General features: G+C 36.7%; 1 protein-coding gene across 1 annotated transcript; it reads left to right on the forward strand.

The window, feature by feature from the left end:
* The first annotated feature begins 368 nt into the window (after positions 1-368).
* On the forward strand, positions 369-17,099 carry inhbab (inhibin subunit beta Ab). The gene is made up of 2 exons (XM_056466340.1): positions 369-1,215; positions 15,009-17,099. The coding sequence occupies exons 1-2, from the start codon at positions 801-803 to the stop codon at positions 15,809-15,811; spliced, it is 1,218 nt and encodes a 405-aa protein (XP_056322315.1). The 5' UTR covers positions 369-800; the 3' UTR covers positions 15,812-17,099.
* The last annotated feature ends 506 nt before the right edge of the window (positions 17,100-17,605 follow it).

The following is a 17,605-nucleotide window of genomic DNA, read 5'->3' on the forward strand; positions in this document are numbered from 1 at the left end:
CTCTTTCTCCTTTATAAAAGTGCATCCGTCTGCTGTGTGCACGCCTAACCGAGCATGAATGAGTGTGTTTACATGTGTGTTATGCACACAGATAGCCATGATAATCACGTTGACCCCTCGACTTTTCCCTCTCCAGGAGATTATTCCACCACACGGTTCTCCAGCCTGCACAACAGGTGCCGAAGGATTGATGGCTGGAGAGATGAATGATCGGTGGAAAAAAAAAAGGAGAGAGAGAGGGTGCGTAAGAGCAACTTAGATTCTCCGGAGGAAAAAAAAATGGTACACGTTACTGGAGGAGTCACTGAAGAGAGAGCGAGCGAGAGGGAGGGAGGGAGAGATGAAAAAGTCAGTGAGTCAGTAGTGAGAAAGATTGTAATAAAGTGAGAGGGAGGGATGAAGAGGAGGAAGGTATAATTACAGAGAGAGAAAGAGAGAGGGGACAAACAGTGAGAAGCCAGAGAGGGAGAGAGTGCTAAAGAAAGAGTCAGAGAACTGTCTAACCCTGCCCACTTTACACTCAACCATTCAACTCTAGCACGGGCAGCCGTGCACCATCAGGTTTCTCCACAGCTCTGCTGCACGGACGCGACCCGGAGCTCATCGACCTGCAGGAGGAGAGAGAGGACCAGCTGCGCTTCCTTCAACTTTTAGCACCATGAACGCTCCGTTCAGATAAGGATTATTTTGGACTGGCTCCCGCTTTTTCCGTATCGATCTGACAAACAAGCCAGCGCGGCGACTGTGATCTTGGCAGAGGAGCAGAACAGGACTGAGGTGTGAGTCTGCCGTCACTCAGGATGTCCTCGCTTACGCTCGTGACAGGGGTGCTGCTGCTGCTCTCCGGCTGTTTGTCAGGGGGCTGCTCGCCCACTCCATCTGAGAGTGGCTCTCCAGGTGCGGGACGGCCCGATGATCCCGTGACCCCTTGCCCGTCCTGCGCTCTTGCCCAAAGGCCCAAGGACTCGGAGGAGCAGAGTGACATGGTGGAGGCGGTCAAGCAGCACATCCTCAACATGCTGCATCTGAACACCCGGCCCAACGTCACGCACCCGGTGCCCCGCGCCGCCCTGCTCAACGCCATCCGCAAGCTACACGTGGGACGGGTGGGCGAGGATGGCACAGTGGAGATGGAAGAAGATGGAGGGGGGCTAGGGGAGCACAGAGAGCAGCCCGAAGAGCAGCCCTTCGAGATCATCACCTTCGCGGAGCCAGGTGAGACACGCTTTAGTGTGGCTTTTATGAGGAAATGTGTTGACATTAATAGGCTGTTTGAGGTGCTAAGTGACGAATGCTCACCTGTTGAGTGAGACGCTGGAGAAATTTGCTGATGAAGCCTTACTTTTAGATCTTGGATGCACAATTAGAAAGTGTATTAATATATTTGTTACATGTAGAATGTATAGAATTATTAAAAGATATATAATTAAATTATAATTTTCATAAATTAACTAGTAACAAACTGTGAACATCCCTTTGGTTTCATAATGAACCTACAATGATCTTGGTTAATGATAATTTCATCACAGTCACATATCTAACGTTTTAGATTATATAGATCAAAATTAAGAAATGTATTAGGAGCAAACTACTGAACAATAAAACGTTATTTGATTATTCTTTAATGTAATTATAGTTACAATCCATTATGAGGATAAACAAGTGGTTTTAATTAAAAATGAAAATTTACTCACCATTTACAAGTTGTTTTTTAATCTTTATGAGTTTTTTATTCTGTTGAACAAAAAAGAAATATTCTGAAGAATAAGTATGGGGGGCATACAATGGAAGTCAGTGGCTACAGGTTTCCATCATTCTTCAAAATATCTCTTTTTATGTTTAACAGAAGAAACTCAAACAGGTTTGTAAGAAACGGAGGGTGAGTAAATTTGTGTGTAAACGATCCCTTTTTCTAGTTTTTAATAGATTGTAATAAAATTAGCCCCATAGGCTTAATATTGTACGATATTGTGAGTTTGCATTTTTAAGCTGCGTAGCGCAAAACTCTTAACAGTATACAGTATATGATGTACAGTGGATGTCACCTCAGATGGCTCCACTCAGACTACTGTTTGGAAGGAGTGCTTTTAAAAAGCACTCAGGTAGGTGTTAGCGGAGGTCTGAGGGAGGGAGGGAGAGTCATCTTAAGGGGAACACATGCGCTGCAGCTGTGGAGTATTAACACTCTAACTGCGCGCTGCAGCGGGAGGCTCTCGGCGCCGCACTACTGATATGAAATGAGGAAATGATGCCCCTATTAACAGCTATTGAATATAGCCACTCAAACATCTTTAATCCTGGCAAGCTGCGGGAAACTGTAGAGACAGCGATTCAGTATCAATACGGACACTTTATCACGATATGCATCCGACATACGTTAAATATTCACTTAAAAATCTACTTAAAGGAACAGTTTACCCAGAAATGTAAAACCTGCCCTCATTTACTCATCGTTTTTTGTCTGTTAAACACAAAAGAAAATCTCCTGAAGAATGTTGGAAACATAATGCCATTTTTTAAACTGTTATAAAAGTTAGTTTCCAACATTGTTCAAATGATCTTAGATTTTATTCAGCAGTATAAAAGAATCATTCACAATCACTTTGATGATGAGTAAATGGACTGTAAATTTGATTTTTGGGGGTAAACGGATCCATTTAAAGGAATAGTTTACCTTATTATCTCACTCTCGTGATGAATTAGAAGATAATATAAATAAGGTCAACTGGTTCTGATGTTGTTTGGACCTAAAATGCAATCCACAGTTCCCCTTTGTGTTTGAGATTTGGAGCCACATGAGAACTGAGTTTTAGATTTGGATGGACTGTACCGTTAACATTCACGTGATGTTTTTTTCATTAAGTATCATTCATTCGAAATGTCATACAGGTCATATTAACGCTAATGCTGAGCTCTCTGACTCTAAAAATATGCATCTGCTGACCTGATGATATGCATTTAGCATGGTGCCACCAGTCTAATGATCCATTTTTTTACGATTAAAAAACAAAAATGGCCCAAACAATGGTCTTTTTTTATTGAATACACTTTGGAGCCACCCCTAACAAACTCTACATCCCAGTCGGTTCAAGTCTGGGATGGGAAGATCCACAAGTACATTCCATTTTTAATTGGTTCCTCATGACTTATTTATAACAATGTCACTGATCCACAAATCAGCATGACACTGCTGTAAAAAAAGAAAGGAAAAAAAAGCTAACAACATTTTGTCTGAATGGGGTATGGAACCGGATGGTTGAAGCGGCCCAATCTCATGTCATGAGGGCTTTTTTTTTCCCCCACAAAAACAATATAGCAGTGTTTCTAAAGATAACAAGGCTGACCTATGTTTAGACCAGCACTGGCCATGATGTGGATTGGCAGTCATGTCTGATTCTTATACACAGATTGACCACCAACAGTCCCACACAGGCTTAATGGGAGCTCATTAATTGCAGCTATCATCATTGAGAGCATGAAGGAGCCAGCAAACGTTTGGCGGCACTAACGTTTGTGCTTGTTTGCTTACATAAATGTGCATAATGCCTTGAAGCTATAAATAGACCTTTTGAATGAACCTAAGATTAAAAAAAGGCCCCTCGGAGCCTTTATAGGACTTGTAGGGGTGTTAATGATGCTCCGGGGAAGCTGGGCAGAGGGGTGGGGTGCTTCGATCCCATACAAAACCCACAGGGCTGTTAGCTGGCCATAATTGCTCCATTCATCAAAATATGGGGCCCAGTAATTACTCTGGGCTGCTCTTCTGTTGGTGTGTGGAATGGTCGGGGTTTCTTTGAAAGTATCTTAGTGAAACGGAAAGACAGGATGAGTCGGCGGAAGAAAGGCCCATCAGAAGTTTGAAATGCATAAAAAAAATTAATTAATCATCATATAGTTTGCCCAAAAATTACAATTCGGTTAGTTACTCACTCTCATGTTGTTTCAGTGTTGTTTGACTTACTTTTTACCTTTGAAACTTGGAATAAGATACCTCTCAGGACATATGGTTGTGAAACAACACTGGACGCCATTGACTTGCATTGTACAGTATGTTTCTTTTTGGTTTCTATGGAGTAGGAAAGTCAAACGGTTGATAATATGATAGATATATGGTTTTTTGGGGTGTAATAGTATACAAAAATAATGGTTTTCTGTACATAAAATAGCTTTACCCCCTTTTCATATATCTTAATAACAAATTACAGCTCTGTTTGTAAATGCATTGTCATTACAATTTTATTAACACAATAAAAATGTATCTCAGCTAATGCTTTAAACTATACCAGGAGTCAAAATATGTTTTAATTGTATTTACACATTAAAAAAAATTTGTTGTAACCCAACGATGGGTCTTAAATGGTCTAACCCAACTGTTGGGATTTAAAGTGTCAAATTTGCCCAATTAAAATGAACCCAATGTTGGGTGTTGTCAATATTTTGTTCAATGTTAGATAACAACACAGTATTTTTGAGAGTGTAACAACACAGATGAAACAATTGATGTTTAATCTACCCAATGTTGTTCTGTTTGACCCAACGATGGGTCAAAAATTGTCTGTTTTATTGACGTCTATCTGCAACTGAAGCACAAATTATGAGAATTTTTAATGGTAGGTGAGCTATGTTGACCTTATTCTTCACATTCTTCCATTGGAATCTTTTTGGCACAAGATTTCCAGTCTCAAACATTTCCATTGGTTTTTAGATGTTAAAAACAGCTTTTTATGCTCTACAGGGCTAAACACTAAGGATTTTTTCGAAATATCCCAGTTGGAAATGATTTTCACTTGCCCTATCAAAAAAAGGTTATAATTTAATACATTTACCAACACAATAATAATTATAATATTCAATAATAAAAAATATAGGTCAGGTCAGTATTCTCAGCAGGAAATAAATGGAGAATTTTGAAACAAATGTTACTGTAAGGAAAGTAATTAAATGCTATTTTTAAATTAAGAGTTAAAAGTTTTATTGAGATTGGTATTGTTGGTGAATGTATGGGTGTAATAGCCTGATTGGTTGGCTATACATAAACAAAAGAAAATTAAAATTTAAGATCTACAACACAATATTTCAGTAGATTTAAGACTTTTTAAGGCCTAAAATTAGGCTTTTGAGATTTAAGACATTTTAAGACTTTTTAAAGACCCTGCAGATACCCTGGAATTGGAAATTGTAAACAATCCCAAAAACCAGCGCACTTCCGCATTGCAGAATAAGGTCAATAATGTCTAAAGAAATCACTTTTCAAATGAAGTTCCGCACACACTGAAAAAAAAAATTATCCATTGTATTTACTAGATTTGTTTTAAGGTAAGTGGTTGCAAACAATTTATATGGGCTGAATTTAAACAAACTAATTACATTTAGTAATGTTCAACTTAATTTGTGTTTAAATTCAGCCCATATAAATTGTTTGCAACTATTTAAAAATGCAGTAAATCCAATGAATCGTATTTTTTCAGTGCATGCAGTGGTTAAAACACTGAATTTGTACTAAACTAATTCACTCAATGCTTGTGCTACAGTTAAAGCTGTTGTAATCTGTTCTAAACTGTCTCAGAGTTGGAGACTTGAGTGAGACTGACAAAAATGGTGAAATTCTGATTAACTTTAGCAGCCCTTCACTCATATACTCAAAAATGACATTTGCTGTTCGTTCTAACTGCTTATTTATAATGAGCTAAACAACACAGCTTTTGAGGTTTGGGGATAACTTAATTGTTTCATGTTCAACCAACTTATATTTGTAAAAACAATTGATTTAACTTAAACAATTTGAGTTGGGACAACATGAAAGATGTGTGTGGAACCCTGCTTTCTTTTTACAGTGTACACTCAAAAAATGATGTTTGCGGTTTGTTCAAACTACTTATTTAAAATAAGCTGAAAGACTTTTTTGGAGACAACTCAATTGTTTTATGTTCAATCCACTTACATTTGTAAAAACCAATAAGTTAACTTGATTCCATCACGTTGTCCCAATGCAAACCAATTGTGTGGAACCCAGCATTTTTTACAGTGTAGACGTTCGATCTGGATCTCACACTGTTTTGCTGTTCAGACTTGTTGCCTCGTCTTACCTCTTCCTGAAACTGCTCAGAAGTTGACTGACGCATTACAGCAGGCCTTAAAGTTCTTTACATTTGAACTGTGAGGGATGCTATTAACTATTTATTTGCCGTCCTGACCCTTGTGCTACCCCTGTCTCCTGACGATTTATTATTAGCGGACAGATAGGTGATAGCTTTGTGTATTGTACAAGACAATAAGATGTGCAATACTGTATTGTGTGTAGACGCAAGATTACACTTGCTTATGTGAAGAATATGTTTTGTGTTGCATTCATTGGGTGATTGTTGAAGTGATCAGAGACTGCGATATCACTTTTACATCCTGGTACAACAATGCATGCGACTACATTGAGGCGTCTTCTTAACACAAGCTTTGGGTGGATGCGGTTTTTATTTAACACAAAAGAAAATGATTTTCTCAAAGTGTTTCAGTGGGCCAACATCAATTCCAAATGCCTTTAGTAAGATGATTCCCAACCTGGTGTATACAAATGAAATTTAAATAGGAAAAAGAAATTTATGGTGCTATTCTGCAAAGTCTTTGAAATGCATGTTCATGCAAAAAATTCAAGAAAAATTGAATCATGCTATTAAATAAATATTTAATAAATACTAATAATTAATAAATAAATGAATTCAATATAATAAATATTATATTATTATACTGTTTTTATTACATGTTATTATATTATATAATATAATAAATACATTACATTCATTTTGGTTATATATTATATATTTATTATATCACATTATATTATATTATATTATATTATATTGCATTATATTATATTATATTATATTATATTATATTATATTATATTATACTGTATTTATTATATTATACTGTATTTATTATATTATAAACGAATTAAATTTATTCATTTATAATGAATATAAGTTTCATCAGGGTGCTCCGGTTTCCCCCACAAGTCCAAAACACATGTGGTATAGGTTAATTGGGTAGGCTAAATTGTCCGTAGTGTATGTGTGTGAATGAGTGTGTATGGATGTTTCCCAGTGATGGGTTGCAGGTAGAAGAGCATCCGCTACGTAAAACATATGCTGGATAAGTTGGCGGTTCATTCCGCTGTGGCAACCCCAGATTAATAAAGGGACTAAGCCGAAAAGAAAATAAATATTATATTATATTATATTATATTATATTATATTATATTATATTATATTATATTATAAATGAATTAAATATCTTAAATATTATATTATTATATTGAATTATTATATTATATTATACTGTATGTATTATATTATAAATTAATTAAATATATTAAATATTATATTATTATCATACTGTTTTTATTATATTATATTGATTTTTGTATTATATTATATATTATTATACTTATATATTTATTAAATTATACTGAATTATTATATATTATATTATAAATTAATTAAATATATTAAATATTATATTATTATACTGTTATTATATTATATTGATTTTTGTATTATATTATATATTATACTTATATATTTACTATATTATACTGAATTATTATATATTATATTATAAATTAATTAAATATATTAAATATTATATTATTATACTGTTTTTATTATTTGATATGATTTTACATTATATTATACACTAATTCACTAATACTGAATTTAGCCAAATATTCAGTGATATCTGCTGATACCGATTGTCTTTTATGCCTTCTTTTAAAATAATTTTAAAAGAAATTGTGAACAGCAAGTAAAATCATTAACACAGACATATAAAATTCTGAAATACCCCATAAACAAGCATCCCTGCCTCAGTTGAGTTGTATCAATAGTTTTTGCGTCATATTTTAGCTAAATATTATTAATCTAGAGCTTAACTGCAGTCTTAAACAGTACTTGTTTGTACTTGTACATAAGTCACTCAGTTCAAAGTAATTCCAAACAAAATACATTTTCAGTATATTTAACACAAATTTGATGCATATTCCTGGCCTCTTTTGATTTATGGCATATATTCAGCCCTGACTGTCAATTGTTTTACATAAACAGTTATACACAACAAGTTAGACAAACAGTTGTTACATTAGGTTTTAAAAAGATCAGTCAATTATTTAGCATGTATCTATAGGTTTTGTGTTGATAAAACCGGAACCTTGACCAAAAGCCATTTTATAAATTCCAGATATCATCAGAATGTGTTTACCCACGGTACGACTGTAACACAAAGTAAACAATCCTTTGATCTTCTTTGATACTCTACGTGCTCAACTAGACATGATCTTTGTGTAGAAACCAGAATGCAAGCAAGTGATATCAATGCAGCTTTCCAATTGTCAAAACAGGCTTATCCTTGATGTTACAGTGCACAGACACAACTATAGCAAACACTGAACATCTAAAAGAGATAAAGTGTAGTGACAATATGATAAGAGTGTCCAAAAATGAATAATAATAATTGAGTGTGAGTTTCGAGACATCCAGCACATTTGACCTTCGAGATTGCAGTGTTACTTACAGGACAAGCTCCTGAAGTGTCCACTTCACCCAGACCTTCACCTCAGAGACACGTGCCGTTTGTTTCAACCTACGAGAAAGACAATAAAACTACTAGTGAGTTCAGAAAGACTGAATGAGGAACCAAGTGATAGTGGCAAAAGAGCACGTTGCCTTTTAATATGGAAAGAAAGGCCAGGTCTTTATGCTTGGTCACACACTGCAACTCTTGTTCGAGTTAAGAGGTGTTCAGATAAGAGATCAAGCAGGATAGTGACACACACGCACTCAGAGAGTGAGAGAGAGGTGCATTCATTTGCAATCAGAAACCAGTGCTTTGCTGTTTCTTTTTCAGAAAAATAAAGGTTCCTAGTTGAGACTGAAGATTCCTTAAAGAATCTTTTATGTCCATCAAACTTTTTAATTCTATAAAAGCGATCACAAGCAGAGAAAGCAAACTATAAAATATTATTATACTATAAAACAAAAGTTTGATAATTTAAGACTGCATCATTAGACAAAAAATGGCTTATGTTGAAGCCAAAATGACAGGTTGTGGAATGTGCAACTATATTACATCACAGTTTGGGAAAACCCCACCCATCACTGCTCCGCCCCTTGATTTGAGCTGTATGAAGTCAATAATCAGAGATGTAAAAGAAGAGTCTATGCAGAAACCAAAAGATTAATTTTCTATAAAGACAACAAGATGCTTGGCGGGGACAGGTTGTGGAAAAATACATTCTTTGTGCTGCCTTCCTTCTGATGCCAACATTAGAAAAAAGTGGATGAGCTTTATTTTTTGATATAGCTCAAGACAGTCAGAAAGATCTTTGGTATTTATTTACTTTATTTACCAAATTTTAGCGCAAATTCGTTTACAAGCAAGCATGATTTGTTTTTTAAAAAGACTGAAGGGCAGACTATTTTGGATCCAACAGCAATGGATCCAACCTTTTTTGTAGGGGGGGGGGGGGGGTTGTTTGTCATTACAGATTGCTTGATATGTACTGAGGTGTCATTCCACTGTGTCGACCCCTGTTAATAAAGGGACTAAGCTGAAGGAAAATAAATAAATGAATGAATGAATGATACAGTATGTACTGAATATTTATACAATTTTCAAGTATTGAACAAAGGGGCACACAGTTGTCCGTTTAAACTTTTAATCCAATGATGGGGGGCAACATAGGACAAAAAACAGACTATTACTTTTAATAATTTAATTAATGATTATTTCATTATTACTTTTATTTTTTATGTTAGATTTTTAAAACATTCTTCACACCAAGAAAAAAAAATGGTTGTTTTAATCAGTGGTTCTCAAAGTGGGGGTCGCGGGACAATGAGGGGGGTTGCTTGGTGATTGCCAAAAGTCAAATTAATTTTATTAAACTATTAGAATGAACATATTTTATCCAAAACCCACAAATAAAAATAGCAGTTAATAGTTACATAAAAACAACAACATACAAATGAAAAGCCATCAGCCTTTTAATTATTTAATTCATATGATTGGTGTGTTTCCATTAGATTAACAACACAGCAATAGTGTCAGATCAATTGTGTTTTTTTAGCACCAGATTAAACTTTCTGACACCTTTAAGACAATCAAATACATTAAAAATAAATATAGGCTACAAATGAATATTGAGAATGATCTCTGAGTGGCGGTCTCCAAAATTATGAAATTAAGAATAGACTTGGGTGGGCTGAAATCATTGTGCCGACCAGTCTCTTTAGGTGAGGTTAATATTAAATTAAACATATTAATAAATGACTATAAAAATTATATGGTTGTTATACTGTTCTTTGTGTTGTCAATATGCTTGTGTTTATATAGGCATATTGTTGGGTGAGCTACTTTATATATTTATATTTTTACTATCTGGGGGTCGCGAGTCACTGGCATTGTTATTTTGGGGGTCATGGGCTGAAAAAAAGGCAACCCTTGGTTTTAAGAACGGTTTATTACAAGATTTGAGGGAGCCAAAATGCTTTTTCTGTGGCGTCCCTGCAAAAAATACATTTTAGAACCTTTTTAATCTGGGGTCCACTTCAAAGATGAGGTTCGACCAACTCTTGAGTTTTCCAGTTTCAGATCAGCTGAAATGAGCAAGTTTAACCTTGTACGACATTTGAGGGCAGAGCTATTGTAAATGTACACCTAGTAACGGACACTCAAAATAAGCTGTATTTAATTGAGATTATTTTTATGACCATGCTGGCAGATCATTTTACATTAGAAAAATGCACTTAATTTAGATGCAAATTAGAAATTGAAGCAATAAGTAAGCAAATAAGATTAAATATCTAATATAATTGTCTTATAAAGAAATCCTATCTTAATTTTTTTATACTTCTATCTGAAATCGATAAAATGCTTGATAAGAAAATAATTTTTGCTGCGTGCATCAATGAATGAAGTTTGTGCTTTTAAAGACGACATAAAGAGTCTCAGGGTTTATTGAAGAAAACCTACTTCTGATTAGGTTCACAGAGAACGTTACCAATGTAACTGACTTTTGAGTATAACTCTCTTTTAGAAATCAGCTTCTGGAGTTAGACAAACCTCTTTTCTGAAACAGGCCCTGCAGTATATTTTTACAGTGTTTACCATTGCTGAGCCATATTTCTCATTACTTGCCAGAAATTCCAGTGTCTACCATCAACAACTCGCCGAGCAAAACAAAAAAGGTGTAGCAACTGATAAATGAACTGAGTATATGGGAGCATAACAGAAACTTCAAACAGATTCACATTTGCATGGTGGCACTACATTGTTCACAGATCTGTTTGACAACTTAATCCACAGAGTAAGCGAATATTGGCTTTCGTTTCAGTTTGCACCGCCATCCTCACCAAACAAATATGAAGACTGCTTCCAAACAAACTGCCACTGGTCGCCCCAAACCCGTGGACAAAGCGCCACACAGCCTGAATGTTTACAGATTTGGGGCTGAATCAACTGTTATGGTTGTATCTGCTCATTAAATAGGAACAGGGCGATTATTTTAACATTCAAAACTACACACTTCAGCTTTTTAAAAATAGCTCTTCCTGTTAAGTGTTAAGTCCATTCAGTGTTTCGTGGGAGTTTTCTGACAATGTGAGATTCAATGAAGAGAACAGACCGTCCAGGAAAGTTACTCAGAGATCTCAAAGGCTTTCATGAGCTTTAAATAGTAATTCATCCAGGCAGATTTTCATAATAGCATGACAATCGTGGCACAAAGAAATAAGCCACCGCTCTTGTGTTCAAAATAGCTAGACGCAACATTCAAATGGCGTCTTTCAAACGTTTAAGGTTCGAGACGTGGAAAAAAAACATTTGAGAAACAGTTTAAAAATCGTCTAGACTCTTGAGTGTATTGACCCTTCTATAGTTTCCTAGATGGCTATTATTCGAGTGTCATATGAGATGAGTGAGTAAAGAGATAAAGCCGCAACTATTTGTCTAGATAGATTTCACTGACAAACATAAAAGACTGACTTCTGGAGAAGGGGTTTTCACATCCACGCTAACTATCCTTTATATCAGATAACATAGGGTTTATTTAATGCGGGCATGTTGACTAAACAGTTGAATTAATCGGGGTTGGCAGAGAGACGTTTAAAAGAGTCAATCGGCAGTGGTTACTGATGCTGAGCTGGCTTATAGCAGACAGTCATGTGCGAGTTATAGGGAAGGCCCTTGTCATAACATACATGCTTTATGTACACAAATGGAGTGCCAGGATTTTAGGAGCAGGAAATGTTTTTATGGACTAAGGCTAGGTGTTGACGAAGAACTGCAGATGGTGGAGATCGACCGCAAAAAAGAACATATCCTCTCTCTCTCTCTCTTGCAGTTTAGTATGACAGGCGTTTTGTGCTTGGATTCTGTTGAGCTGTTTCTCATCTAATGGCTTGAACAGAGTTTGTTTGTCATTAATAATCTGATCCACACAGTGCAAAACTCCACTGCAAAATCAGGCAGACTTCCACTCGCGCCATTCACAAAGTTGCTGTACACATCGGCACCATTTGAGAGTTTGTTTATTAAATGTTTTGGTTCATTTGATTTTACAAGTGTGCAGTACCTTGTGGTTTTTTTTTGTGTGGGGGGGGGGGGGGGGTGTTGGGGGGGTTTGGTTTTAATGAAACTCACAGGCCTGTTTACACCTGATATTATCATGAATTTAGATTGATTGAATCAAAAGTTGTTACAGTCACCAGCGATTTAACTACTGCAGATTGCTGGAGAGCTACAAATCCATCACATGTACAAACTACAACTTCCAGCATGTACCACACAAACAAACACACCGGTTCCTCATTCCATTGGTTACACACTCATACAGCCGGAGTATCGTTATGAACTGATTACTTAGACTTTAAAAGCAGCACAGACACTTGCCTTGCCTTGCCGTGTTAGACCCTTGTTTTGTTTTATTGTTTATTCCTGGCTGCTGCCTGCCTTTTGACCATCCGCCTGTTTATTGACCACGACTCTGGATTTGCCTGTATACTGTACATCTGTTTGCCCCTCTGTTGACTGTTGCTTGCCTGATCGTTCTATTTTGAATAAATTCTGTATTTGGATCCGTACTTCCTTTTCAGCATCCCACTTCACATAACAGAAGTAACCCCTGTTTTAACCTGTCTCTTTTGTCAACAATTTTGAATCCCTTTCATATTTTCCTTAAAAAGAGCTTATATGGGGAGGTTATATATGGGAGGTTATATGGGGAGGTTTGTGTACAGTATATGGCCTTTTTTCTGATCTTGATAAATGGTGTTGAGAAAGAAGTGTCCTTGCAATTTCCTGCAGTTGAGGTTTTAACATATAAATTTTTCATTGTCTCCGTTTGCATTTTATTTTGGTAAGCATTCCCCAAAAAAAGCATATTTAAGATTTGTATTTATCAGCCAATATATCAGCTTTCAAATACAGAGAGTCATTGGTGTCGAACAAAATTTCCACATCAGTTCATCTCTGGTTGTTCAATAGCTATAGTTGTCAAGTAAATTAACCTAAATAAGTGTTTTGCAACATACAGAGATGCACATTTGTTTTTTTAATTTTGGAACTACTAAATATTACTGTTGTTGTGCATTTCTCTCAGTTTGAGTATTTCAAGTGTAGATATGTGCTCGTACAGAGTGTAACAAGAAATCTTCTACTGCATTGTTTTTATATTTATTAAAGTAAAGCGTTCCCTTGAAAAGCAGACTATCGCAAATGAAACCTCCAACAAATAAAAATTATGGATCTAGGCCTCGTCCACACAGCAACAGATTTAGGTCAATACGCAAAAGTTTTTGGTGCGCTGAACAAATGATACATGTATGAACGAGAAACTTTTAGAATCTGTAAAATAAAAATAAAAAAACACAAACATTTTCATGTGGATGTAGCCTTAAAGGGTCACGAAACACCAAAACACATTTTTTGAGATGACAGGCCTGGTCATATATTGTCCCATGTTGCTAAAAACACTATTAGGACACATATATTTCACTAAAAAGTGAAAATTGGTTGTTTTTGCATTATTTCGAGCAAATTCGTTCTTCAGGTTTGAAAATAAATTTTGAAGCTGTGTCACGGCCATGAGATCCTTGTGTAAAATTCGGCATGGAGGCTGGATGTCTGTGCTGGCCGGTACAATGTGACATCTTTGATTTTTCACCATTTGATTCACAACCAAGACTTGGTTCGAACCAATCAGAGATCTCTATTGTAAATGAGGTGCAACTTAATTCATTTGCATGATGCTCCGCTCTGCGAATTCTAAACATAGGTTTCTATCAGGGTACGCACAAAGGTGCCACAAATTGGCAGCTGTCTGTGGCGCCCAGCTACGACTCAGAACACTGCTCATATTTCTGCCATGCCACAGAGCACCATCTGAATAGTTTCATTTTAAATGACATGCGAATGTGTGTCCGTTGTGTGTTACTTCCAACTGTCATGTGCATGGTGTGGTGTTGAGTGGCACATCCAGTCTGTGACACCCTTTTCTTCAATGTTTTGAATGTTTTTTAATATTATTTCAACCAATTGTTATTTGTAGTTTTCATTTGCAGAGTACTCTCAGCTCCATTTTTTACATCTGGATAATTGTGTGTAGTTTCTCTAAACCAGGGGTGTCCAAACTCGGTCCTGGAGGGCCGGTGTTCTGCAGAACTCCAACTTGCCTCACCATACCTGCACAGATGTTTCTCGAAAGTCTAGTAAGAGCTTGATTAGCTAGTCCAGGTGTGTCTAATTGGGGTTTGAACTAAACTTTGCAGGACACCGGCCCTCCAGAACCGAGTTTGGGCACCCCTGCTCTAAACCTTTGCAGTATTTTGGACCACTTTTTTGTTTGATTTCCACTGTTATGATCTCAGAAATGGGATTAAATGCAAAATGTGAACATTAAATAATGCAAATCTCAAACCAAACACAAAGGTAATCAATTGTCTCTTGTCTTTTGTCCACAGGAGATGCCCCTGATATCCTGAAATTTGACATTTCCAAGGAGGGCAGCACACTGTCAGTGGTGGAGCAGGCCAACGTCTGGCTGTTCCTCAAAGTAGCCAAGGGCAGCCGAGTGAAGGGAAAAGTATCCATTCAGCTCCTTCAACATGGAAAAGCTGATCCAGGCTCCACCAATGGACCAGAGGACCAAGTGGTGTCTGAGAAGACAGTAGACACGCGGCGCAGCGGCTGGCACACATTACCCGTATCCCGCACAGTGCAGAACCTGCTGGACGGGGACAGCAGTTTGCTCAGTCTCCACGTCTCCTGTCCGATGTGCGCTGAAGCTGGCGCTGTACCCATCCTGGTCCCGGCAGAAGGAAACAAAGTCAAGGAGAGAGAACAATCTCACCGGCCATTCCTCATGGTGGTACTTAAACCGGCTGAGGAGCACCAGCACCGACGCAGCAAGCGAGGCCTGGAGTGCGATGGTAAAATCCGAGTCTGCTGCAAGCGGCAGTTCTACGTCAACTTCAAGGACATTGGGTGGAGCGACTGGATCATCGCTCCATCTGGGTATCACGCGAACTACTGCGAGGGCGACTGTCCCAGTCATGTGGCGAGCATCACAGGCTCTGCACTCTCCTTCCATTCCACCGTCATCAATCACTATCGGATGCGCGGGTACAGTCCGTTTAACAACATCAAGTCGTGCTGCGTGCCCACGCGCCTGCGGGCCATGTCCATGCTCTACTACAACGAGGAGCAGAAGATCATTAAGAAAGACATCCAGAACATGATAGTGGAGGAGTGCGGCTGCTCATAACTCCAACTGTTTATTGTTGGTACAAAGCACATATCAGCGGATTGTGTGTTTCACCCACAAACTTTTGTACTGCAAACTCGGACAACCTTTCTTGTTTCTGGATCGTCCCAACGGACAGGTTGTTGGAGAGGTCTTCGTGGCACTTTCATATTAAAAGAAAAAACGATGGAGGGAGAATAAAGCATAATATATTTTTTTTAATGAAGGAATGGTGATGGGAGAGGGAACGGGTGCATGGGTCAAACGTTCAGCCCTGATTCTCTGCACTGCAATAAAGAGACTTATTTTGAAGTGTGGAACTATATATTCTGAGAAGGAGGAGGAAAAAAATCATGCAACTCTATGCAAGACAAGTATTATTACTGGATGTTCTTCTTTTTATTATTATTTGTCTTCTAGCGTTTGTTTAATGTTGTTTTTATTGTCGTCCCTTTCCTCACGAAAAGTCATTTTGTTTAGTGCGTCTTAAAGAGAAGTAGTTGTTTTGATTTCGTTTTTTCTTTTGAGAAATACTTGAACAAATTTAGTTTGACCAGCTGCTGGAGCCAAACTACTTTATTATAATATTATTGTTATTATTATTATTATTATTATTGATAATCACCTATTATTATTATTATTATTATTATTTTCTCCGAAACATTCTGAATGTTAAAGAAAAGTAATATAAATTTGCACTAAGTCAACATTTGTACCATGTGAGCCCCAGAGAACTGCGGGCCGCATTCCAGTTGCCATATCATAGTCTAGAACCATAAACATTTGGTTAAACTTACACATAGAAAACCAAAGACCATACACACCCCGTTCACAGAGCAAATCCCCAAAACGCCCAGCTCAGTGAATTTAATCAATTTAGGAAGAACTGTGTATGGCCGACATAATACCATTAACTCAATATAGCACATAAAATAACTTTTTTGTTTCGTTGTTTGTTTGTTGTTTTCCCGAAACAGCCTCAATGTTAAGATACTTTATGCTCTCTGTGTTTTTTCAACAGTGTTTGTCTCTACCAATGTATAACAAAGGTCTTAGTATCTGAACTGAAACCTAGCCTTCAGACGCTGTTCTCCACAGAAATATTCAGAGATAGAAACAATGTCCTGACAATGGCGATCTGCTTTTTGTTGGGTTAAAAGTACGCTAAAGGAACTTACTTTGTTTTATGTAGAGTTATGCAACATATCATTTATTTATATGTTGCTTTGTTGAAAAGAAAATCGAAATATGTGCTTGTCATGTTTTATATCTAATTTATTTTGCAGCATATTCTTTGCTTCACTATTAAAAGCTGAATTGTACAACTTCGACTTTTGGTTTAAGTGTTTACTAGGCTGTGTCTTGACTTTTAGTCTACATACATTTTTTTGTAATCTTGCACATGACCTTAAATATTAGCTATGCACAGCCAAGGCAGATGCTGTGCAAAGTGGTGTGAACTCGAGGGTCATTTTTAGCCATGCATAAGTTGTCTAATGAGAGGTTTTGGTTGTTAGGAATCAGAGATATTATTGGCTTGCTTTAAATAAGATGTTCTCACATTGTCAGCAACTTTTCGTTTACAGTTAAACATCCATGTTCACCAAAAATACTGATATTTATGATATTTTACTGTTACCTGATTATTTCAATACAATGAATGTACTATAATACAGTCAGTAATGTTTTATGTCAGGATTTTTTAGGGGATTGTTTGGTACTAAATTATATTTAAGTAACAGCTATAATTCATTTCTAAACATAGACTTAAAATGACATTTTAAATTGAAAATGTAAAAAATCTTGAATGCTTCA

The sequence above is a fragment of the Danio aesculapii genome, chromosome 2 (assembly GCF_903798145.1).
Source record: "Danio aesculapii chromosome 2, fDanAes4.1, whole genome shotgun sequence".
In the NCBI taxonomy this organism is placed as follows: domain Eukaryota; kingdom Metazoa; phylum Chordata; class Actinopteri; order Cypriniformes; family Danionidae; genus Danio; species Danio aesculapii.

Excerpts from the sequence above, each read along its gene's own strand:
- inhbab (XM_056466340.1), top strand. The coding sequence starts at position 801 with ATGTCCTCGCTTACGCTCGTGACAGGGGTGCTGCTGCTGCTCTCCGGC. Across the intron at positions 1,216-15,008 it reads CATCACCTTCGCGGAGCCAG|GAGATGCCCCTGATATCCTG; the intron begins GTGAGACACGCT and ends TTTTGTCCACAG.